The sequence below is a fragment of the Solanum verrucosum genome, unplaced genomic scaffold (genome assembly GCF_900185275.1).
Source record: "Solanum verrucosum unplaced genomic scaffold, falcon-dt-bn FXZP01000281.1, whole genome shotgun sequence".
NCBI lineage: Eukaryota > Viridiplantae > Streptophyta > Magnoliopsida > Solanales > Solanaceae > Solanum > Solanum verrucosum.
The window spans coordinates 1,700,139-1,726,815 of NW_026020554.1; the positions used below are offsets into that span (position 1 = coordinate 1,700,139).

General features: G+C 32.8%; 2 protein-coding genes and 2 pseudogenes across 3 annotated transcripts in view; 2 read left to right on the plus strand and 2 right to left on the minus strand.

The window, feature by feature from the left end:
• LOC125810154 (uncharacterized) overlaps positions 1 to 26,677 on the minus strand; it is a 316,103-nt gene that overhangs the window by 244,808 nt on the left and 44,618 nt on the right. The gene's annotated exons all lie outside the window — the stretch shown is intronic.
• LOC125810135 (uncharacterized) lies at positions 12,428 to 15,066 on the plus strand (annotated as a pseudogene).
• LOC125810166 (cytochrome b561 and DOMON domain-containing protein At3g61750-like) lies at positions 16,331 to 17,993 on the plus strand. The gene is made up of 4 exons (XM_049489690.1): positions 16,331 to 16,574; positions 16,716 to 17,112; positions 17,251 to 17,543; positions 17,706 to 17,993. Exons 1-4 carry the CDS (start codon positions 16,374 to 16,376, stop codon positions 17,979 to 17,981), a joined length of 1,167 nt encoding a protein of 388 aa, XP_049345647.1. The 5' UTR covers positions 16,331 to 16,373; the 3' UTR covers positions 17,982 to 17,993.
• Positions 18,803 to 20,155, minus strand: LOC125810136 (phenolic glucoside malonyltransferase 1-like; annotated as a pseudogene).

Below are 26,677 nucleotides of genomic sequence, written 5' to 3' on the forward strand. Positions count from 1 at the left end.
TTATTGTATGCAAATTCAATACGGGGTAGGTGATCATCCCAATTACCTTTGAAATCAATCACAAAGGCCCTCAACATATTCTCTAAGGTATGAATAATGCGCTCTGCTAGACCATCTGTCTGAGGATGAAAAGCAGTACTCAAGTTCACCTTTGAACCCAAGCCTTTCTAGAATGACTTCCAAATCTGTGCAGTAAATTGAGCACCTTTGTCTAAAATAATAATGGAGACTGGAATACCATGAAGTCTTACCACCTCTTGAAGATACAACTTAGCATAATCTTCTGCCGAATGAGTAGTCTTTACCGGTAAAAAGTGGGCTGATTTTGTCATTCTATCGACAATCACCCAAATAGAATCATGTTGCCTGCGAGACCTTGGTAAACCTATGATGAAGTCCATATTAATCATCTCCCACTTCCATTTCGGATGTTCTATATTCTGAGCCAAACCGCCGGGCCTTTGGTGCTCTACTTTAACATGTTGGCAATTTGGGCACTTAACAACAAATTCTGCAATGCCCTTCTTCATACTATTCCACCAATACACCTCTTTCAAATCATGATACATCTTTGTGGAACCCGGATGAATGGAATATATAGAGCTATGAGCCTCCTCCATGATCCTCTCTTGGAGTCCATCCACTATTGGTACACACAATCTACCTTGATATCTCAGTACATCATCTCCCCCTTGTTCAAAAGTTAATACTTTTTGCTTATGAACATTTGCCTTCAATTCAAGCAAAACAGGACTTGGTCTTGCTTGCCTTTTATTTCTGACACTAATGATGATTCAGCCCTATTCATCACCACTACTCCTCCTTTTGTGAAATCCATTAGTCGAACTCCTAGTCCTGCAAGTCTATGCACCTCTTTTACTAACTCTTTCTTATTTTCCTCAAAATGGGTGGTACTATTCATAGATAACCTGCTCAATGCATCAACTACAACATTAGCCTTACCTGGGTAATAAAGAATACTCATGTCATAATCCTTGAATAATTCTAACCACTTTCTTTATCTGACTAAACACATATTGAAGACTCTTATGATCGGTGAACACATCCACATGAACACCATAAAGATAATGGCACCATATTTTCAAAGAAAATACTACGGCAGCCAACTCTAAGTCATGGGTTGGGTAATTCTTCTCATGATCTTTCAATTGTCTGGAGGCATAAGCTATAACTTTGTCATTCTGCATTAACACGCAACCCAAATCAACTCTAGATGCATCATAATACACCACAAAACCTTGAGTACCTTCTGGTAAGGTCAATACTGGGAAGTAGTCAATCTCCTTTTCAATTCCTGAAAGTTTTTCTCACAAGCTTCAGACCATTGAAACTTCACTGTTTTCTGAGTCAACTTGATCAAATAAGATGAAATAGATGAAAAATCTCTCAACAAACCTTATATAATATCCAGCCAACTCTAAGAACCTCCTAATATCAGTTAGAGATATGGGTCTAAGCCAATTTTGCACTGCCTCATTTTTCTGAGTATCAACTTTAATTCCCTCTCCAGACACAAGTGGCCTAAGAACGCCACAGACTCAAGCCAAAACTCACATTTAGAGAACTTGGCATATAACTTTTTATCATTCAAAGTCTGAAGAACTATTCTAAGATGGCTAACATGATCTTTCTTATTCCTCGAATAGATTAGAATGTCATCAATGAAGACGATAACAAACATATCTAAATAAGGTTTGAAAACTTTATTCATAAGGTCCATGAATGCTGCAGGCGCATTGGTCAAACTAAAGGACATGACCAAAAACTCATAATGACCATAACGGGTTCTGAAAGTTGTCTTTGGAATATCACATTCCCTTACTTTTAACTGATGGTAGCCATATCTGAGGTCTATCTTCGAAAAATAAGAAGCACATTGAAGCTGATCGAAAAGATCATCAATTCTTGGAAGAGGATACTTGTTCTTGATGGTAACTTTGTTCAATTGACGGTAATCTATACACATCCTAAGAGAACCATCTTTCTTTCTCACAAATAGGACCGGAGCGCCCCAAGATGAGATACTTAGTTGAATGAAACCTTTCTCTAAAAGATCTTTCAACTGCTCTTTAAGCTCTTTCAACTCTGTTGGGGTCATGCTATATGGCGGAATAGAGATAGGACGAGTATCTGGAAGAATGTCTATGTTGAAGTCTATTTCTTTCTCAGGAGAGACTCCGAAAATATAATAAGGAAAGACTTCTGGAAACTCTTTTATTACTGAAACTGACTGAATAGGAGGTATCTCAACACTAGAGTCATTAACTCGAACTAAGTGATAGACACATCCCTTGGAAACTAACTTTCTTGCCTTAAGGTACGAAACAAAACGACCCTTAGGCACTGTTGAATTGCTCTTCAACTCTAGAACTGGTTCACTGGAAACTGGAACTTGACTACTCGAGTTCTACAATGTATTTATGCATAATAGGCATGAAGCTAGTCCATACCTAGAATGACATCAAAATCTACCATGTCTAACTCAACTAAATCAGTCATGGTACTCTTGTGATTGACGGAAATGGAACAATCACGATAGACTCCTTCTGCTAGAATAGATTGACCAACATGTGTAGCAACACTGAATGGTTCACTAAGTTGATCAGAAATAACATTAAAATTCAATACTTGGATCATACCAGTGACAACATCTGGCGAATCCTCTTACTCTCGGCGACTAGCGATAGCATAAAGACGGTTTCCTTCTCCGTCTGCCCTTGAAGTAGCTCATCTAGATGCAGCTCTATCTGGTGGAGTAACTGAAGAAGACTGGGCCCTATTACCCCTATTACCATTGCTCTATCTGTTGTTAGGACACTTCCTCATAAAATGACCGTTCTAGCCATACTTGAAGCAACTAGTGAAGTCATCACGACACATCCCTGAGAAGATCCTACCACACTTAGCACATGCATGAGTCTTAGTATCCCCTTGCGCCTTACTACATTGCGAATGCGCAGGTCTAGCTCTGAAATTCTGAGAATTCTGACTATTGTACTCACATTTGTTCCTTGGTGCAAGTGCACTAGCAGATGATAAAGCATGTACTTTCTGCTTATGTTGGAAAGAAGACCGGTTCGCATTACTCTTTTGCTGCCCGAATTCATTCCCTAATGTCTTAGCCCTCTTATTCTCAAACTCTTCTCTATCCTCTAGCTGGTTCTTTTCAACTTGTTGCACATCGATCATCAGTCTTGCTATGCCCATGTCACTTATTAGCATGGCTGCCTTACTTTCCTTACTTGATAGACGAGACACCCCAGCAAAAAGAAACTCATTCTGCTTCTCATGTCAGCAACCAATCTTTTTGCTTCTCTTTATCTCACGAGGAAAGAAACACCTCATAAAGGCACTCTCGACCATAGGCCAGCTCACAATCGGTTACGTATAAGCACGGGTTAGAAAGAGACTTTTATAGAGATACATTTTATCGCATGAAGTGAGTATGAAAGAAGTAAAGGAATTCCTAAATGTTGCAACCTCCTAATTATAGATGTGGCACCCTTCACATCAATAACTAGGACTCTACAAACACGACTTCATAAACTCTCTAGGACTCTCGAACTCTGTGCTCTGATACCTAGTTTGTCATTCCCTGAGCCTCTATCCCGGACGTGGCTGGCACTCGAGAACCATTGCTTGCCCCAAGCGAACCCTTGGTCTGGCTTACTTACTCAGCGGAAAACATAACTTAACAAGATAACCTCAAAACATAACTTTAAAGAGATATAAAACTTAGCCAAAACGACAACTGAAGTCTTTAAACAACATCTGAATGATAATGTAAAGACAACTGAACTACTAACTGTCTATCTGTCTATGAAGCCTCTAAAACAAAGAGGGATGTAGGAACAAGACCCCCGATCATCATAACAATAAAAATACTGAAAACAATGTAAAAGAAGTCCTCCAGAATGCAAGGAGGCTCACTAATAGATTCTAAGTGCTGAACCTTATGAATGAGGCGCTGGACGTTGATCCTGGTTACCTGTGTCTGCATCATAATAAGATGCAGGCCAACTGGCATCAGTACATTGAATGTACGAGTATGTGAGTTGGAATGCTAAACATAACATAGGCTTGAAAAGATTCTGAAAGAAACACTTACCTTGGCTCTTCTCAACTTATGAATAACTCAACTCATAATAAAGCAATGAAACACATGCAATGTAAGAAAAACTTTATAAAACAATAAAACCAACTTAGTTCGTTAAAGAAAATGCAATAACAAACTTAACTTTACTCATATAACAAAGTAATATAGTTTCTGTGGGAGTTTCTCTAACCGACAACCACCACTATGAGCCTAAGTGGTGATACAACGTTTTGCCCACGCTACCAGAATTGTCCTATACTTTGCCGTCATAGAGAACGCTTAACTTAGTGGATCCACTAGCTTATGTTAAAAGCATCTTAAGGAGTCATCCAAAAAGTATGATCGTTAACTACCCATGATGGCTACAGGGTTTATGGAAACGTGAGTTATATGAACTCAAGCTCGTCCCCATATCGGTGCTCAATACTACTCCCAAAATATAATTTATTTGATATGTTTGTAAAAACAAAACTCTTTCTTTGGTTTGAGATAATTACTCAAAACTTAGATTAAAAGCTCTTTTGGAAATCTTAGTTTCCTCTATACTGAAAAACTAGCTCAAAGGCTCTTTTGGAAATCAAAGTTACCTCTTTACTTGAAAAAAATTTCGCACAAAGGTTCCTTCTGAAATCTCAATTTCCTTTCTTGTTCAAATGTGAAAACATTTAATCTTTGGGAATACATAGTCCCGATATACTCTTTTGAAGAAATGACTTCAATCTTTACTCTTTACTCAACTCAAAACGTAAGTCTTAAAACAAAGTTAAAATATTTGTAAAAGACTTTTGAAAACTTTATGAACTTCTCTTGACTTGACTATTAACTTCTCTTGAATTGAATTATGGATTCAACGATTATGATTTGTAATAGGAAGGATCTCATGATGTTTAGGAATGATTTTAGATAGCTAAACATGAGAAACGATCAAGAAATCACTGTTTTGGAACAAGCCCGCGATGCGGAGATGCTGTTAATTAATTGAATGCAAAATTTAATTTTGAAACAGAGGAGTCCGCGTCCTCTCCACGACGCGGAGAGAAAATTTTCACCCTGAAGGAACAGGTCCGCGTCACGGACCTGGATCCTGTTTCTTGTCCGATTTTTTCCTTCTTCGTTTTCCAGCCCCAATTCACCTAAACTCAACTATTGTTCTCAAATTCATTTTGATTCAGATACCCAGCATATGTACTCAAGAACCTAACTCAAAACAACTCTAAAACTCAACGTAAAGATCTCAGAAACTCATCAATTCAGCCCAATTCAAGAACGACATTCAAATTCAAGAATACCTATCAAGAACATCAGCTTTCAAACTCTTTTAGGATGAATTTTGCTGAAATAAACATGCTTGGCACGTGGGTGAACGAACCCAACGCTATGAAAGACTCACATACCTTGTAGGATCAATTCTTTAGCGAAATTCACAACCAAAATCGATCGTTCTTGGCGAATCTTAATTTTCCTCTTCTCATTTCTCTTCTTTTCTTTTTTCTCTAATCCCTAGCGTGAAACTTCAACTTTTCTAAACTGGCAAAATCTGATTTTTACCCCAATTAACTCCTAAAAACGAATTGGAATAATTAGGTAAGAAAAAGACAAAATTGCCCTTCCAAATCCGAATTAGACTTTCCTTATTCAAACAGCCCAACTTCCAAAGGGAATAACTCACTCATACGAACTTGGAATTGCACAAACTCAGTGGCGTTGGAAAAGTTATTCCAAGAGATTTTCAACCATATCTGGAAATACATCTAACTCATCCTGAGCTAGGAGTTATGGCCATTTGAAGTTGACCAAAACTCAATTTATTCTAACTTAACAAAATTTTCCAGATTTTCATTCTTTCCAAAAATGACTATTTCCAATTATTGGCTTCTTTCTAGTTTTTTCAATTCGCGAGATGTTACATAGATCATTCAGCTGTACTATTAAAAAGATTAGTTCATCCCTTTATCCCCTATTGTTATATATAAATATATGTGATTGCTTGAAGCATTGTCTGGAGACCATGATTTCTATATTTATTTGAGAAAGCGGAGGATAATAGAATTTACTTGGCATAATCGATCTCTTGATGCCATCCAAACTACACAGTTTTACAGGATTAAAGCGGTCGATTGCAAAAAATAGTAATCCAGCTAGGTTGAGGTCAAATATCATAGAGAGAGTTGATAGAAATCTTTTATATTTTTCTATCGAAATTCTAATTAGTAATTACTATTGAAAATTGAGGTTTTTTAAAAGGAGAGATACTAACTACTTTAAGTATTTGAATTCTAATCAATAATAAAGATGAACTAGGGCTACAATTCTTAGATATCTGAACTCTAACAGATAATTTACAATCAACTCAAGTAGGTGTGTTCACTGTAAAAAAAACCTAGCAGCACCGTGATACTTTAGCAGTCATCGCCTATCGCTGCCGGTGGCATGGCTGCCATGCTAGTCGGACAACCTTCGTCGAGGGAGGTTGCGCCACACACCAACCAGTCCCTGCCATATACTGCTTTGAATTTTTTGGGAGCCTTACGCCCAGATATCATGAAGTCAACACCATCAATCCCTTTAACACTCAAACATGTTACATATTTGCATGGATAACCAAGAGTTATTTGGGAGGATGAGGAAGTAGAACAAATGATAATTAAGGAGAAGGAGAACCTACAATATGCCATACTTGGAAAATTTTCATATGGATGGCCGGAGATTCAAGAACTCAGATCGTTAATCCCCAAACATTGTAACTTGAAAGGAGAATGTAAAATTGGTGTATTGAGCAATATAATATATATGTGTTGATAAGAGCCTCTCTTTTAGAGGACTACATAACTTACTGTCAAAGCCAATGTTTTACATATCTCATAAGGGGTGGTCGTATCCAATGAGAAGACTAAAGTGAGACCCACTTTTTGACCCGAAGGAAGAAACAACAATAGCCATGGCTTGGATTTCTTTCCCAGAGTTAACCCCCGAATGTTTTTGTCAAAGAAGTTGTTTTCTCATTGGCATCAGTCGTGGGTAAACCTCTATAGGTAGATATGGCCACCAAGAACCAATCAAGACCCAGCTGTGCAAGAGTAAAGGTGGAAGTGGATTTATTAAGTGGTTTTCCCAAAAGGATTAAGATAGGGGTCAGGAAACAAAGTACAGGAGAAGTAGTTAAGAAATGGATTAGAATAAAATATGACTATGTGCCTAAATATTGTAAAACTTCCAAATTGCAAGGACACGATGAAAATGATTGTTATATTGTGCATCTAGAATTATATCCCAAGTAGAACAAAGATACTAAAGACAAAGTGCTTGAGGGGGAGAGGAAAGATGATAAAGGAAAAGGAAAAAACATCCAAGGCCAACAGAATGATGATGAATAGATATTCAAGGAGCATAGGCTGAAAAATGGATTTGGTAGAGGAGTACAGCAAAAAAAGATAGGGGTGGCACAACAGTGGCACAAAAAAATTAGGCCACAAGGTGAAGGTGTTGTAACTATTGTGAACAAATTTACTGCACTAGAGGTGGAAGAAAGACAAAGTGAATCCAGAACACAGAAAGAGGACAATGTCAGTCAGGAAAAAGATAAAGGGGAAGACGTAGTGAAGCAGAGAGAGATGCAATTAGAACAATCAGAAACTAACAGCAAGAAGAAAGATACACATCAAAACAACCATGAACAAATCAGATCACCTGTGAGAAGAAGTGGGCAAAAAAGCATTGGGGAGCGATGGAGCAAAAACACTGAACATGAAACAGAAAAGAGTGTACAGAGTACTAATAAAATAAGGAAGTCACATGAAGAGTTAGTGGAAGTGCAGGGGGATATAAACATAAATCCAAGTGGTGAACCAGTGGCATGGAATTAAACTCCTTGCAAAGAAGTTCAAGTAGTAGCAGCCACTAATGGGATGCCAAAAGACCCAAATAGTGAGGAAGTTAGTGTTCTAAGAAACAAGTTGGAGGATGAAGAGATGGAGGAAAACATTAAAAGCATTGGCAAAGAGGGTGATTTGTCATCCAGACAGACAGACTGAGAAGTGGACTAAGAAGAGCTACACCAGGGATTACAATACCTTTACAGGTGCAAACAAGGAGTAGTAGGGAGAGGCAAACATCTTGTGATCTATGATAGACAACATCGTCTTTTGGAATATAAGATCAGTGAATACTCAAAATGCTTTTGAGATATTACTAGATCTTAACATAAGACATCACTTTTCACATATTGCTCTCTTTGAGCCATTTCAAAATCCATCAGAAGTAGAGAGTTACAGGAGGAGAATAGGACTAAGAAATTTCTTAGTTAACTGTTCTTCAAAATTTTAGATATTCTGGCATGAAGAGTGGGAGGGACACATCATATCAGACACTATCCAACAAATCACTGTTAGATTTACTCACACTGGCAGTCAAAAGTAGATATTGATGACAGCAGTTTATGCTAGATGCAGTGCAATAGAAAGACTTGAATTATGGGAAGATTTGGACAATTTTTAATTTTTTACTTTCACATAAAAATCGGACACCTAATTAATTTTGTTCTACTAAATAGATTCCTATTTCATGGCCATGTATCTTTTTGTCAATTAAGAAAGGGAAAATATTTGTTGAATGCAACTAAATTTAATTTAATGATTGATAAGACTATTATTTTGTCACAGGAAAAAGAATCAAGAAAGCAAAGTACTGAGGTGAAGGTAATTCCAAACAAGAATTTAGAAGCAGCAATCATGTCTGGAACTACCAAAAATATATTTTTTGAGTTATACTTTTACTTGAGAAGTTTGGTTTTCAATGACATGTATTGTCATATTTGTGGTCTTGAATGTAATTCTCAAATTATTAGTACTGAAGTTTTTAATTAAATATATGTGATTGCTTGAGGAATTGTCTGGAGGCCATATTCTTATATTCATTTCAGAAAGCATATTAAGATTTGGGGTGTGTTTGGTATGAAGGAAAATATTTTCTGCAAATGTTTGGTTGGCTTAAATGTTTTGAAAATATTTTTCAAATCAACTTGTTTTCCTCAAATTTAAGGAAAATGATTTTCCTTCAAAAAATGAGGAAAACATTTTTCAAAACTCTATTTTATCCTTCAATTACAAATTTTTTTTCTTACCCTACTCCATACCCAGCCCTCCCTATCCAAAAGAAAAATTAAAATTTTAAAATTTTCTTATTTTTAAAATTTCAGATATTCTTTTTACCCCTACGCCCAAACAAACCCCAACCACATCCCCCCCCCCCCCCGAAACCCCCAAACAAAAGAAAATTAAAAATCATTTCAAAAAATATTTCAAATTTTAAGATTATTTTGACCTCATCCAACCCCTACCCCGTCCCCATGAAAAAAATATATATTTCAAATTCTTAAAATTTCATTCTTTACCCGATCCCATACCCTAACCCCACAAATATCCCCCCATCCCCCTAGTCAAAGTTTTTTAAAAAAAATATATTTTTAAAAGATATTTCAAATTTTAAAATTTTCATTTTTACTCCACCCGCCACCACTCCCCCCCCCCTTCCCATCCAGGCCACCCTCGTCAAAATTTGATTATGAACAATATTTCAAATTTAAAAAAAAATATGTTTACACCAACCCCTTACCCCCGTCCCCCCAACCACCACTCGTTCAAAAAAAAATTAAAAATTATTTTTGAAAAATATTTCAACTTTTAAAAAATTCATTTTTACGCTACCTCTACCCCCAACCACCCCCACCAATTTTATTTTTAAAAAAAAACTTTTTTAATATTTCAAAATTTTAATTTTTTTACGCCACTCCTATCCTTCAACCACCCCCCTCAGCCCCTCCCCCCCCCCCTCCTCCACCATGCCAATTTTTTTTAAAAAAAAAAATTAAAAAAATCATTTTTGAAATATATTTCAGGATTGGAAGTCTGGGTTAGGTCCTGTGTCAGATTTTGGAACGGTCGTCGGGATCGTGTCCTTGTTTGGGTGACAGGGTCTGGTCCTAGATCGATTATCGAGGATGATTTTTGGGTCAGAAATTATTTTTCTAAAGAGTATTTTAATTTCTAGTATCAAGCCAAAAATAAAATATATTTTCTAGAAAATATTTTTCATTCACCAACCAAACATTAAAAAATATTTTCTACTCATCAACCAAACATGAGAAAACAAGTTACGAACCCACTTATTTTCCAAGAAAACATTTTCCAGGGAATCTATTTTCCTTCGTACACCCTTGATAGAAGAAATTTTGCATGAACTCAAGACTTTAACTCTTGTTTGATGAATTCTTATTAGGATAATAGAATTAACTTGGCATAATTGATCTCTTGATGTCGTCCAAACTACACCCTTTTACAGGATTGAAGCGGTCAATTGCAAAATATAGTAACTCAACTAGGTTGAGCTCAAATTCTATAGAGAGTGTTATTAGAGATCTTTTTTATTTTGCTATCAAAATTTTGGTTAGTAATTACTATTGAAAAATTGAGTTTTTTTAAAAGGAGAAATACTAACTACTTTAAGTACTTGGATTTTAATCAATAATAAAGATGAACTAGGGTTATAATTCGTAGATATCCGAGCTCTAACAGATAATTTTACTATCAACTCATGCATGTGTGTTCATTGTTCAAAGCTGATGAATCTACAAGTCTCCTAAAGCATCTTGGTCCAATTAAGAGAATATCACCCTAAGTCCTTATCGACACTTGGATGTCGAATTAATTTGCTCATTTATCAAAAACCTCATGTTAGCTATCCTCTCTCGAGCTCAAGCTATTAAATGGAGGTTGGTGTTCCCAAATCCACGTTAATGATCCTTTTTTTGAATCTTAACTTCTTATATCAAGCAAGTTAAAACATATGCAAGTTCTTAATGTTTACAACCATGAAAAAAATTATATTTAGGAAAGAACCTTAATACACAATGATCACCCCTTCATGAAAAGATATTGTTGTAAAAAAGATATTTCACAATTCCTATTTTAAGTTCCATAACCCTAGTTATCAGTTTATCTACTCATAACTAGCAGTAAAAACAATCATCATAATGTAAACTACTAAATAACATTAATGTAAAAGTAATAAAATAAAACCTTTGATTAATGTAGCACTTGCAAGAGAATCTTGTTCGTTTCACACTAATCAATCTACTAGAAATTGTTATTAAACCCTAAAAACTAAGAATAATTAATTGTAATCTCTAAACCTAATTAATGATCCTTAAGAATAATGTGTTGTCCTTAAATTATCATTGTAATGACATATATATAGTAATAAGGTCAGAATTGTAATTTCACTTGAACTCTGCTTTGACTTAGTCAACTTCAGTTTGATAAAACAAGAGTGTCGGTGTGAGGCCCATCTTAGGGAGCTAGGTGGGCTGCGCGATGTGGGGTCCTTCTCGAACTTCAGCCTTTTTCTTCAAGTCTCTAAATCTTTGTTTCAAGGCACGTGCAGTGTGAGATCCATCTCAAGTAAGATCACCTCATACCACAGACTCCATCTCAGTCTTGTTTGGTGCGTTTAAATCCAAAACATTTCATTTTATGTTCCAATCCATCTTTTGGGTCCTTTCTTGCGGTTTTTTATTTGAAATCATTTTACGTATTTATTAGCTCATCACAGCATGTATTCAATAAATATAAGAATATTCAATAGTTTATACTTAGAACTTAGCTAAAATATGGGGTGAAACATGGCGTTTGAATGCGTAAATACACCCTTAAATCACTGCTCTTATTTAAATAACTCATATAATTGTGAGAACATCATATGGAGATCAATCGTTCAACTCTTGAGAAAAATTAAGTAGTGGTCCAAGACCGAGTGCATATCTAGAACCTCAATATTTGTAATTGCATGAAAATCGACGAACAACGCATCCCATTATTAGCACACAATTAACTTAGTTTTTTAATCAATACAGTTTTACGTTCATATTTATTTACTGTTATCTTTATTCTTTAATTATACATAATCTTTTCAACTCTCACGAAATTTAAATTAAATCGACTATAATTTGATATTCATCCTATAAGTGTTTTCTACATATTCATGTAGAATTTGATCCCAAAACTTTTTTGATTTACTATATTTGCAAATTACCGTAGTGTTACATTTTTTTTTTAATCAGAAAGAATTTTCAATTAGAAACTAATGTACTAATGAACACAAAATATCTTTGAAAGAGAATATTTTTCATATAATCAATTTTCGCACAAAATATTTTTGACTTCTCTCTCTCGTATTTCGACTAGACACCACACTCCTTCAAAAATAAAGGTTCAACATAAATTTGGAATTAATGCATGTATTTTGTACTTATACATAATGGTATCGAGGTGTGATTTAATACCGCGTCATATATCTATTGCCAGTCAAATTGGTCAAAGTGAGCAATTCTTGAAATGCGGGTAAATTGACATTGGATTTTTACTCGGTTTCAGAGCAAACTTAATAATGGTAAAAACTTACCCGTACCCTCCTTAAATACCTCCCGTGCAAACAAAACAAAAGAAGAAAAAACCTAGCAATTATTAGTATATGCCATATAGAAGAGAAAGAATAATAATAATACACTTGACAAGATCTAATACACTTAATAAAAGGTCTTTTGTCCTAATATTAATTGTTGGTTTCCATATTGAAACGTATAAATAAGTTTTTATTTGAAAATTGAACGGTCCCCAAAATGTGCTTCTAATGCATATCTAGACACTCTCAAATTGGTATGTTCCCTTCTTTTTTCTTTTTTTCATCTCATTTTCTAAATTCAACTTATAATAAGATTTTTGAACAAAACAAAACGATTGTTTTTGTCAGCACGATTAATCAAGTAATTGACAAATAATAAGTTTATGAAGAAACCTTATGAGTAGCTGTTTAAACAACGAGTTACATTAACGTGCCATTAGTACCATCTTGCATGGCATTACTGTCCTGCCTCATTGTTATTAATTTACATAAACCTAATATATATTTGGCATTGTGTATGTAACACATATATTGTACAATAACCCTTCTTCTTCTTTTTTTTGGTTTTTTATCGGATGTTCAATACCTCCATTGGAGTTCAACTAATTCCTTTTATTCCTTGTAGTGTAGCAAACAAAATGAGTTAATATCTTAAAAGGTCATTGAACTATAAGAATTTATCTTGTGAAGTCACTGAACTTCATTTTATATCAATAAAATCACTCAACTTAAGGTTTATATCTTCAAAAATCACTCAATTACATTTATCAATAAAATAAATTTGACATGACAAAATAAATTATTTTTCTTATTTCATGTAAACATGAACTCCACAAATAAACAAAATAATTAACATAGTTATTTTATCATTACCTCTAATTTCACAAACTGTGATGAGCTAAAATTAACCTCATTCGCAATAATTGATTTTGGGTTTGATTAGTTCCATGAATTGGCAGCAATTCAATGAAGAACTAGAATCCAGTGATGATGACCCTCCATTGGAGTTAATCAAGAAAGCTTCGGAAGATGAAATGGCAGTGGTGTTAATTGGACGACTGTTACCTTCGTTCAAGATCCACTGAAGTCACTATCTGATTACCCATCTTTGAAATGAATAAAAATAATTGAGGGATTCATAATAATTCCATTTCCACCATTAGAGCGTCAGCTATCAAAGTTGAGCTCTGTATTAGTAATAATTTGTGTATATTAAAATGTTATTCCTTAAGAATTGGGTTCTATTTTCAACTTGTAGAGTTTTAACTTGCTTATCACTTATATTAAATTGATAATAACTTATTGTCTTCCCTATTGCCCAGTGCTCACAGGCCACAAACCTCTAGAAATTTTCACGGCATATGACATAAGAACAAGAAGAAGCATAGATTTTTCAAAAAAATATTGTATATTTAATTTGTGGGTTATATATTTATATGGCATATAAAATAATTTATTTGTAGTTGAATGATTTTTGAAGATAAAAGTTTAAATTTGAAGTCGAATGATTTTTGAAGATAAAAGTTTAAAGTTGAGTGATTTTTTTGATATAAAACAAAGTTCAATGACTTTACTAAATAAACTGTCATAGTTCAATGACCTTTTAAGATATTAACTCCAAACAAAATGAGGATTGCGGTTCTTCTGGAACACAAGATCCCGATGGTAACGAATTCATATCGGCACCAGCAGCTGGCATGAGTGCCAAATTAATGGTGGAAGTAGCCTCCGAAGTCTCTCAGGTGGCCTTAGCAGCGGCAGCTCGTCAAACAGGAGGTAAATGTTGAAATGTGTGATCATCTCATTTAGCTGTTAGTTGTGGCAATACTAAGTAGAGGGAGAGATTGATTCCCCTTCGTTGAAAAATTATATTTCTTTCGTTCCAATTTATGCGAAGGTATTTAACAGGGGTGTGAAGTTTAAGAGAAAGCGGAAGTCTTTTGAAATTTATAATCTAAAATATAAGCCATACAAAAATTTGTGGCTATAAATGTCACATTAAGGTGGAAAGTTTTGAGTTAACTTGTTACGCTAAAAATAGAAACGTGCAACAGAGACAACTTTTATTTACTTAATTATTTCATCAACAGGTAAAGTCATGTGCATTATTCCGGAGCATAAACTAGACAAGACGCAGAAAGTGATCGAAGAAAAAGGGCTAAATGACATGGTAGAGTTCAAGACAGGGGACCCTGCCGATGTAAATCAAGAAAGATCAGTTGTTGTCACAAACAATGTAGAAGGGAGAAAAGGGGTTAGAGGAAAATTGAAAAAGGTAGTGCAAAATGAGGTTAAAGTGAGGTCAACTAAGTATCCTATAGGTAAAGGATTAGAGGTTACTATGATAGAAAGAAACAGATTAGGAAGTCATAATCATGGTTACCAAAGAGGGAGAGAAAAAGAAAGGTAAAGTGAAATATAGTGATAAAAGTAAATGGATGTTTGAGGTTGATGATAATAGCGGTGAAGAACATATATATAGGATGAGAAAATGATAGATAGGAATATATATAGTATCATGTTTTTAAGGCATAATACATATATAGATAGACATCTTACCTCATCTAGTAAGTAAATACTCCAACGGTGAAAATGCAAATCTTATCACCTGAACTCGGTTTAAGTTGTCTCCATACAGACGTGCAAAAAGGTGAGTGTATTTACGGATCTGATTTAACTGAGTTGAGGTGTCTAGATGTGCTTTCTCAGGATGTGTTAACTTGTTAATTAAGGTCAAGTTAATATGTTTATTGACCCTTGTGTATTCACTTCTTATCAAGTGTATCAACGAATACAATTGTACCAAATTGTATTAGGTTGTATCAACAAATTGTATTCAAGTGTATCAACGAATATAATTATGTCAAGTTGTATTAGATTGTATCAACGAATATAAATGTATCGAATGTATCAACAAATAAAATTATATCAAGTGTATATGTTTCTTGGTATTCACTATGTATCAAAGTATTTGAGTGTATCTGCAACTAGGTATAGATTTATATCAATATATTCAACTGTATTTTGTCATTGTTACACATTTGTACCATGTGTTGTATACTCTTTCATAATACGATTGATACAATAATGTATCAATATTGTACCTCTCCCTTATTAAAGTATATTGAGAGTTTGAGTATGAAATCAAACAAGAAAAAAGGTCTCCACCAACTCTCGCCTAATACAAATTTCTCGCGTGATTTGTATCAATAATATCCCCCATTTGTATTAGGCGAGAGACAGAGGGGAGACAATGAGAAAGGGAGAGAAGGAGCGAGCGAGGAGAGAGAAGAGATTCAGTATAAAATCCCAAGTATAGTTATTAATTTAGTTGTGTATAGTAAGTATTTAACACATGTTTATTTTATTATGTAATTTGAGAGAGAGAAGAGATTCACTATAAAATCCTAAGTAGAAATGAACAAATGATATTCTAGGTTCACTTTTGACACTTCACCCAATTTTTTAAAAATTCTTAGGTTCACCTCAAATATCCCCTGCTTGATTCATTTTCACGCAAAAACATCTTTTATATATAAAAATAGAGAAACATTTAAAATCCTAATTCTTGTTAAAAGGTTTTTGTCATAAAAGACATTTCAATGGTTAAAAGGATATGTCATGGAAGAAAATGATGATGATCAACCACCACCCCACCCCACCCAACCAACCGTCTTCAATCACTCATCCTTCAACTACAAGAAAACATTTTATTCACCTAAAAACATCTAACAATTATTCATTTTTCCTTCACCATAGTCCAAATTTCCTCTGTTTTGAACTTTTGATATTCTAGGAAAATATGGATATGATATCAAGATTATTGATGTTGTCATTGTTTATCATGTTAATCTCTTTGGCGCAGCGCAAAGGAATGGTAATGGGCGTTGATGAAGATGCAAAAGCGCTTTGTAGTGTAAATCTTGCTCAATTTCTTCCTCCTCCTTATGGTGGTCTCGAAAATATGGTCTGCCAACCTGTTTGGAATTCTTTCCTCCTACGCGTAAGTTCTAGATTATTTTGATTCAAATTTATGTTACATGATTAGTATAACGTGAGTCTGTTTGGTCAAACTTTCAATATCTGCTTATTTTGAATGGTACGTTCTTTTATTAAAAATACTTGCCTTAATTACTTGTTACAGTACTCACAGACGAAAGACAATGTTGTAACGATTGTGTTATCAACTGTATACACAACTGGATGGGTAGGTATGGGATTCTCGCGAGATGGAAAGATGATCAATTCGAGCTGTATGGTTGGATGGGTGAATCCTGAAGGACAGGGGAAAATCAGGCAATATTATGTTGAGGGCTTAACACCCTCGAAAATTAAACCTGAGAAAGGCGAGTTGCCATTGACAAGCGTTCCACCTCTCGTCTATCTTCAAGGTGCTACAATATACTTGGCCTTCCAGCTGAAGTATCCAAATCGCCTCAAAAACCAACCGATCTTGCTAGCATTTGCTACTAAATATCCTCATCACCACCATCTTACTGTACATGATGATAAAACAACAATACTATTCGACTTCTCTTCAGGTAATTGGTTCGTCTTAGCAATAGATATGTTCATTTAGTAGGAGAGTAGTGGAGAATGGAAAGATCATTCAAAGATTTATGAGTAAATTATTTTTCCATCAATTGGTATCAGAGCCTATATAATCTAATTTTCTTCAGGTAATTCATTTGACGTTTCGGCTGGACCTAATGATTATACTAGCTCAAGGAAGACTCATGGGGTATTGGGAATACTGGGATGGGGACTATTCTGCCCCTTTGGAGCGATTTTCGCGAGATATTTAAGGAACCAAAAATCGTGGTATTACTTCCACGTGTCTGCTCAATTCATAGGATTCATATTAGGACTCGCGGGAGTGGTTCTTGGAGTTCAACTTCACAACAACCTGCAGGTTCATATTCCAGCACATGAAGGCATTGGCATTCTTGTTCTTGTGCTTAGCATTCTTCAGGTTTGTCTCTTATCTGATTCAGAAAATCGATTACTTAAAAGATTTATAAACCTTATTTCAAAGGTACTGATCCTAATTTTAGCTGTTGTTTCAGTAACACTGAGGAGAGACTCATTACATTCCTTATTTGACTAACAATGGCACTCGTTTATCAACGTGCAGGTGTTAGCATTCTTTCTACGACCAGATAGAGACAGCAAATACCGCAAGTGTTGGAATTTGTATCATGGTTGGGTGGGGAGGATTGCCCTCTTCTTTGCAGCTATAAACATAGTACTGGGAATGCATTATGCAGGCGCGGGGGAAGGCTGGAAAATAGGTTATGGATTTCTTCTTGGTACGATAATGCTGGTGTGTATCGTTCTTGAGACGTTGTTGAGGCTGAAGAAGCTGGATGAGCCAACTCATCTTCCAACCTATCCCATGAATTCAATTTAGAAGGATATCAAAAGTATATATAAATGGTAATAATCCTAGCATACTATTCTCCTCGATCTTCTGTTTAATAGCACACATTATGTCTACAATTGCTAGTAATTAAATATACAATCAAGCCTTTCTATAACAACATCGTTTGTTTTGAAATTTTCTTGGTTACTATAGCGGAATACTGTTATAGAGAACAGAAGACATGTTTGATGCTAGATTTTGCCTGTCAAGTCATTTTTGGATCAAGTTTCTTCCACAACTAGAGTACTCTTTGCCAAAATTGTATTTGAACGTAAATATATGTTCATGGATCAATTTAGGTTCGAGATGTTCTTCCGAGGGGATTTTCCATGTTGTGTTCAAGGTTCAAAGCAAATTCTCAGGACTACTGATCAAACAGCACCCTGCTAGTGCTGTCAAATTTTCATTATGAGCAAGAAAGAATTGAACTTTCCATTTTGTAGTTTACATTCTTTAGTACCCTTGAATGGTTAAAAATGTATTGACAATTTTGTTTAATAGTGAAGATTGATTGTTTGTGGAGATTAAAGGCAAAGTTGTATGAAATGATCAGTGTGTAATTTTCCCTGTATAAGACACCATGTTCCCGGCACAAGGCCGTATATTAGTCAGGCATGTGGGACACCGAGTGGGAAACCAAAAAAAAACACCATGATAGGAGATTGATTCATTCACAGGGATGTCAATAACTCTATATTACTGGCTAAATAATACTTTTGAGGGAAAAAAAGACTACTTGATCAACCATAAAAAGTAAGGCAAGTTACATGAGTAGGAATTTTAAGTGAACAAAAGTTGAATAAGCTACATCAAATCTTAATTTCCTCTAACCCGTGGGTAAATATAGCAGCAAACGCATTCATTTGAGTTTTAGGCAACGACAAACCAATTTCCAAATCTCCATTGGAGTCCTTGGACTTACCAAGAGTCATCAATATACCAGTTTGAAGAGAAACGAATTCCCATTTTTCTGGCCTTCCCCAGCCAATATCAGTGGCGTATAAATCAAACTTTGGCGATCCAGCAACTGAAAGAAATTTAAATAGATGATCGTCTTCATCCAACCACTCACCACTCAACACGTATTCCTTATCCTTGTTCCTTTTATGAATAGTTTCTCCAATTGATTCTGCCGCGATTATAAAGCCTTCATTTCCAACTAAATCAACATGCCTTGTTTTTACAATGTACCAGACGATACAATTCCCAAAGTAAGATGAAGGAAGTGGAGGATCAAATCGCGCTCTGTAATCAACCGTACATGAGAAATATTCCATTACATTGTCATCTATTATTATATCAGTATCAGTATCCTCTGATTTTATCAAGCAAGCCCATACATAACCACATGTTACGGTGTATGATGTTACATGAGTCAGGCTAGGTCGTCTTGACGATATTAATTTCTTGAGTTTTTCAATTTCATTTCGTCTTATAATAAAAGTACCTCGAACTATGTTATCAGGAGGTGTCAAAATTACATGATCAGCAGTACTTTTATGTTTTTTCATATCATCCCATAGTAAACCTTTTAGTCCATAAGGCTCTTTAACAATAGACCGATCATAAAACGGAATCATCATGAACTCATCATTTCCACCGTATTTATTCAGCGAAGCCCATGACTTTATGAACCCTACTATAGTAGATCCGTCACCAACGATATGATGGTTAACGAAACAAATAGATATGCCATGATTCGGAAAAAGTGTCACCTGAATAGCTAAAACCGGTGCAAATTGGACCCCTAATACATCCTTAGGTTCCGTCAAGTGAGGAACAAAGTGATAAATATCCTTAGCGTTACGTGGATGATCATTACTAACAAGATAATCAAAATCCATGTCAGTTTCAGAAAAAGTAACACATACGGAATCTCCCTTCACTTAACGTAATTCAGGATGATCGCTCGAATTCAATGGACAAACAAAGTTACCAGCTAGTGGTAGATAGTGTTTGAGAGTCAGGGAGAGTGAATGTTTGAGAGTAGGAATAATTTTTTGGATGAAACTATTTTTGTCAATAGGGAGCTTATAGAATAGAATCCTAGGTACATGTTGGTTATATAACCACACCATATCAAAATAGGTTAAAGGGAGTGTCAACTTATCTGTGGCACATGAAGGTGGTGCAACTTCAGATTGCTCAACAATTGAAGCCATTGCTACATAAAATAATAAACAGAATGTGAGACTTGAAAAATTAACCAGAGATATATTTGTTCACGTGAACCCATGCTCCCTCTCTAGATCATATATAGTGGTGTTATATTTTATTAAGAATATTTAAATATAGAGGTGTGAACCCACGTTAAAAGTAGCATATAATAATACAATGATAATTTGGAGCATCTCTCTAAGCAAACATAGAAATTTAAATCTTATATATTTATTTAATTTTTGTTAGTAACACCCCTCCTAGTTATTATCGGTAACACTTTTGGTATTTCAATCAATTTTTCTTTTGTTTTTTGTTGCTTTAATCTTCCAAAATTTTCAAGTGTGTAACATTGGAAATTCCTAAAAAATATTAGCACGGTAAATTTTTTATATAATTAAATCAAATATGTATATTAAAATCTAAAACTAGTAGTATTATATATGTTGCACCTAGAATTTTTAAATTTAATGGTTCAGTGTTAAGAACATAAAAATAAAAACAATGAAATTTATATCTTAAATGCATCTTTTCGTAATAGTGCACTCATCCTTTCGAAATATCCTTTGATATGCCTCTGCCCGGGATCTCTAACCCCTTGGCTCGTACTAGCACATGCCCAACAATTTATGCTACAATGAATATCCTCTCTTTATTTTATGTGATCTCATTTCTTTCAGATTATTTATAAAGAAAGTTCTTTTTAAATTTAAAAAGATTGACTATATTATTTTATTTTATTTATAAGTTTTAATAATTATATAAATATTATACTCATTACAAATTTAAAAGCTTGACTGTCACAAATATTATAACATATCTAATATTAAAAATTTCATTAAATGGCCAAACTGCATTAGGTGTAAAATCGGACACACAAATGAAAAATAATGTCTTAAAAATGCTATAATCACACGTACCAAGGAAAATGCAAGTGGACCCAAATGTTCAAAATTATTGAAAACACTATGATTTTCTTGGAAGAGACTCCCCTCCGGTACACTAATCTCTTCGGTTGATCCAATATATATTTAATTTAATGACATTTGTCAATTTTAAAATTTAATGATCTATATTTATTTAAATAAAGCAATCTTTAAATTATGATTAAATATCATTAATCATGGTTATTACTATTTCTCTTTCTCTCTCCTCTCTCATATATCTCTCTATTTCTCACTTAATTCTGCAACAAACCTTTTCTCAATCAACAAAGAATTTGCAACAAATCGTATTTTCTTTCCATTATTTTCACACCGTGATAAAAGAAGACAAAATTCAAAGCATGAACTTGGGTTATAAAATTTAAAAAATCCAACCCATGAGACTATTTCTTTGAAGCTTGGTTCGATCGCAATGGTGATCCACAAAACTCTTTCATCTTCTTCGTAACATCATTTTTTTCAATTTGGAGTTTCTGTAAAGCCAACTAAAGGATCTGGAAAGGGCACGAAAAATGGGTAGGAAAATATTTTTTCATATATACTTTTTTTTTCTGGTGAAATTCTCCATTTATTTTTTGGGTCTTCTTTTCTTGTGGTATTTATAACTGTAATCTTTAATTGGGGCTAATCACTCCATTTCAGTCTTTCTCTTTTGAGACTCTCCCTAGTTGTTCATATGCAAATGTAAAAACATTAAAATATTGATGTAATTTTAATTTTCAATTGTTTGATTGAGAGTCTTGGAGGGGGGAGAAGTGTTTTTTTGCTGATTGAGAAAGGAATGAAAGTAGAGGTGTACAAAATCGAATCGAAAACCGAATCAAACCGCAAACCGAGTCAACCCGAAAAAAAACCCGACTAGTGGTTTGGTTTGACTTGGTTTGATTTTGGAAAAAAAAACCCGACTATATTTGGGTTGGTTTGGTTTTAACTAAAAAAAACCAACCCGAGACCAAACCAACCCCGAATTTATATATATAATTTTAAAATTTCATTTTATACATAAAAATATTTACTTTGATATAATTTTTAAATATTTCTTATACTTTTCCATAGTTTTTATCTTTTAATATATTATTTCAAGTTTGAAACTTAGAATTATGAATAGGCCAATAAAGATTATAGTCCACAGATGTTGGTAATTATAATAAGAGCAACTTTCACATATAGCAAACACAAAATTCATATGAGTATGCTATAGCAAAGTTTGCATAATTGCACTCCATAGCAAACATAAATATGTATATTTCGCTATACATATACAAAAGAAAGCAGTTGTATAATCTGCTTTTGGTATACATATACAAAAAGATCAATTGTATAAAGTGAGAGAGGCGAGTGAGCGAGCGAGATCTGGGAGAGTGGCGAGCGAGATTTGGGAGAGGGGAGAGAGGGGAACAAAAATATATGTATATATACAATTTTCATGCATTTTATACATTTACGTTTTTGTATAAAGTGAGAGAGGCGAATGAGAGAGCGAGATCTGGGAGAGTGGCGAGCTAGATCTGGGAGAGGGGAGAGAGGGGAACGAAAATATATGTATATATACAATTTTCTCTCACTTTATACAAACACAAACGCATTTTATACAATTTGCGTTTTTTGTATAAAGTGAGAGAAGTGAGTGAGAGAGCGAAATCTGGGAGAGGGGAGAAAGGGGAACGAAAATATATGTATATATATAATTTTCTCACTTTATACAAACCCAAACGCACTTTATACACTTGCGTTTGTATAAAAAACTAGAGAGGCGAGGAGAGAATGAGAGTGGCGAGCGAGATTCACTAGGAGAGAGGTGAAATAGCAACAGTTTGCTATGAGGTACAATTAAATCAAACTATATTTATAGCATTTAATTTGAATTAATAGTTTGCTATTATATACAATTTTCCCTTATAATAAAGCTTAAATCAAAATCAAATTAATACTAATGCAAAAAGAAAATCAATTCAACACTAAGAATGACAATAATATTAAATATTTGTTCTTTAGTTTTACATTGGTTTAGACAATTAAAATACTTAATCTATTTTTAATTTTCTTTAATATTTAGTCATGTAACTAATACTTATTAAACTTAATTTTAGCATGATTTAGTACTTTTAAATTGTGATCATTTTCATTATGACTTGTTAATTTGCAATATTTATTTTACGTGATTTCATTATTATTATTTTTGTGGTATTTTAGTGTCATTAATTATATCATATTGTGTTATATTTTAAAGAAACATCTTAGATAGTTGTATTTTGGCAACACTAAAGAAATATTTGAAGTACAGGTAAATTATATGTTTGTATGAATACTTTACCGGAAAAACCCGAAAAAACCTAAGGTTGAAAAACCCGAGTTTTATTGGTTTGGTTTGATTAATAAATTTAAAAATCCGACACAAATGGTTTGATTTGATATTTGAAAACCCGAACCAACCCGGCCATGTACACCCCTAAATGAGAGGAGAGAGAATTACTAATAATTATGGTTAATGATATTTGATCAAGAAAATTAATTTAATCCATTAAAAACTAAATGAACACGTGTAAACTACATGAAATAGCACTGAGAGAAATTGGAGAGATCATCACTGGAGAGGAGCCTCTTCGAATTTTCTTGTATAAAAATAGCAAAAGTACGTTCACATAACAACAACCAACCAAAAAAAACTAAAGCATAAAATTCATGAAATACAAAAAATACTTTTTGGATCTTATGATCTAGCTTTTTATTCACTTCAAAATTGTTCAAAATTTATCTCATTTTATTAATATGTGGTGTACTAATAGTAGGAGATTTTCAAAAAAATGAAAAATCTAATCGAATAGAATCGAACTAATTCACTTCTTCGATTTCTATCCTTCTGTCTGACGTCAATGTTTTTTTTCGATTCTTTGATTTAGTGTTCGGTGTATGGAACCCGTCTTCGTCCTTGTTTTCCTCGAACAATAGTTAGAGGCACAATGTTTTTGATAAAGAAAAATATGATTTTAATAAGCATAATAAATGTTCCATGATGAAACACATCATCACTTAAGTGTCTTATATTTTAATTTTGTTCTTATTTTACTTTTCATTCACATTAAAAAAATTATTTTAAAATCACCAAATCAAATTTAATTGGTTCAATATTTGGTGCACACTGTTTAAAAATTTAAAATCAATGAACCGAATTAAAGTTAAATAAAAGCAAACTGAAGAAGTGGACGTCCAGCCCTAACTGATGGCAATACTTTTTAGTCTTATCATGAATTTTGATTTATATCTCGAGCTTTTTTAGGCATTTATGGATTGTTTTCAATTCCCCAAAAGCTTAAATAAGAATGGAAAAATCTTTTTTGGCCATAATTTGGCCAGAATGAAAAAAAGACATGTTCACACTATAAACTAGTTTATTTTTGGACACTTTTACCCTTTAACTTAAATATTAAATATATTCTTCAATTATGTTTCCAATACATTGAAAATGATTAATGAGATTAATAATTGATGATTTCATAGTTAAACATGGGAAAGGAACCAAAAAATTCACCAAAGAAAACATAAGTCTCACCCACTCTTCTCACTTGAAATTTTCAATATCTAAAAAAATAAAAAATAATATATATATATTACAGTAGTAGTAAAAAAATAAAAAAATATATCTCTTTTTCAATTTCAAATTTTTCCCCGTTTTACTTATTTTTTTTGTTTATTTATTTTCCATTTCTTATTTCTTAATGATAAGAAAATTTTTGAAAAGTATAAAAGAGAGTAAAGTGTAGATTATCTATTTAAATTTCTAATTTCTAATCGTGAAAAGATAATTTATATCTAAATTTAAATATTAAAAATTTATATCAACAACACTCAAAAATAAAATTTGAAATTGACCGAGTTGGCTAAACAATTACTCTTATTTACTTAAAGGAGTTGTTACACATTGATTTTCTAGAAAAAAATTAATGATAAAATATATTTTATTCAATTATACTCAGAATGTATGTGAACAAAATATGAAGAAAACTCAAATTATCATCATGTTTCCTCTTATGTGATTGTCTTCATATCTTCAATTGCATATGAATCACATCATACACAAATAAAGACTCATTAGAATTAATTTTTATTTATTATTTTAGTACTAGAGACGTATACAATTTTTTTTGGATAAAAATGTTGATGGTGCTTCATTGAAAAATTATAATAACACGGAAAGAATATAGAAAGTTCTTTATGATTTCAAAATAAACTTTTATAACAAAAATTTGAAAGAAAAACATCTTCATAGTTCTCCGATGATAATGACAACACAAATTTGTTAAGCATGAACTAGATTAAAGTTTCAACACATATATATTTTTCTTTATTAGTATCATTTGTTGTTTTATAAAAAGAATATCTGTTATTAAATGATATGCTAAAATATTAAGTATACATAGTTGTAGTCACAATATTATTGTTTATTTTTTTGCTCTCAAATTAATATTTGTTTCAAACTGATTAAGAATTTTTAAAATTAAGTAATTTTATTGCATTTATTAAATAAATAAATTTAAATTACCTATTTAAATAATTATTTAAATTACATTTTAAATATTTTTTTATATATAATGTAAAATAGTTCAATAATAACAATCAAAACTTAAAATACTTTAGAATTGGTAGACATCAACACATTAAACAAATACTAAAAATCATATGGTTCATAAATGTAGATCTTATTTAACAATAACCCAAGATAGTTACACATTGATATTGTAATATTGCATATTTGTTAATTATTATGTTTTAAAAAATTAAACTACATATTTAAATTTTATGTTTGGTTATTATGTTTTAAAAAATTAATCTACGTATTTACAACTACATATTTAAAAATTAAACTACATATTTAAAAAAATTAAACTACATATTAATAAAAAATTTTTATGTATTTCTATAATGTGCCGATGTCTATCAATTCTTAAGTATTTTGAGTTTTGATTATCGTTATTGAAATTTTAAAATTCTACATTAAATGAAAATAATTTTAAAAAAATATATATCCTAGTTATGTTATACTTTATTTATACACATTAAACATATTGTAATTTATTATATACATAAAATACATCTATTTTAAAGTATTATAATTGATAAGTAGGTATTGAGTGATCTTTTATTCATTATATCCGCTTAATTAATATTATTGGAATAACTGAATTTTTTAATCATGGTTAAAATTATGAAATAATTTCACCATTTTCTATATATGTTAATTCTTGTGTGGAATGATTATAATATAAAAATTAATGTATTATTTATGGCATAGTTATATATGTTTTATCATCAATTATTTTTAGAAATATCTAAATTTCAAAATAATTTTTTTCTCTTGAAAAACATCCATTATATAGACTAATCTATTTAGTTGATTATATTTAAAGAAAAATTTAATTAAACTCTTTTAATCTACGCTTAATTACTCTATTTTACTAATTTTGTATTACAAAATAATTAAGTATAATCTTAAGTAGATAAGATAGTCATTTGTAGTTATTATTAATGAGAAATTTAATTGTCTCTTTTCAATAAAGAGGTTTATTTTAAGCGAAAAAATAATTT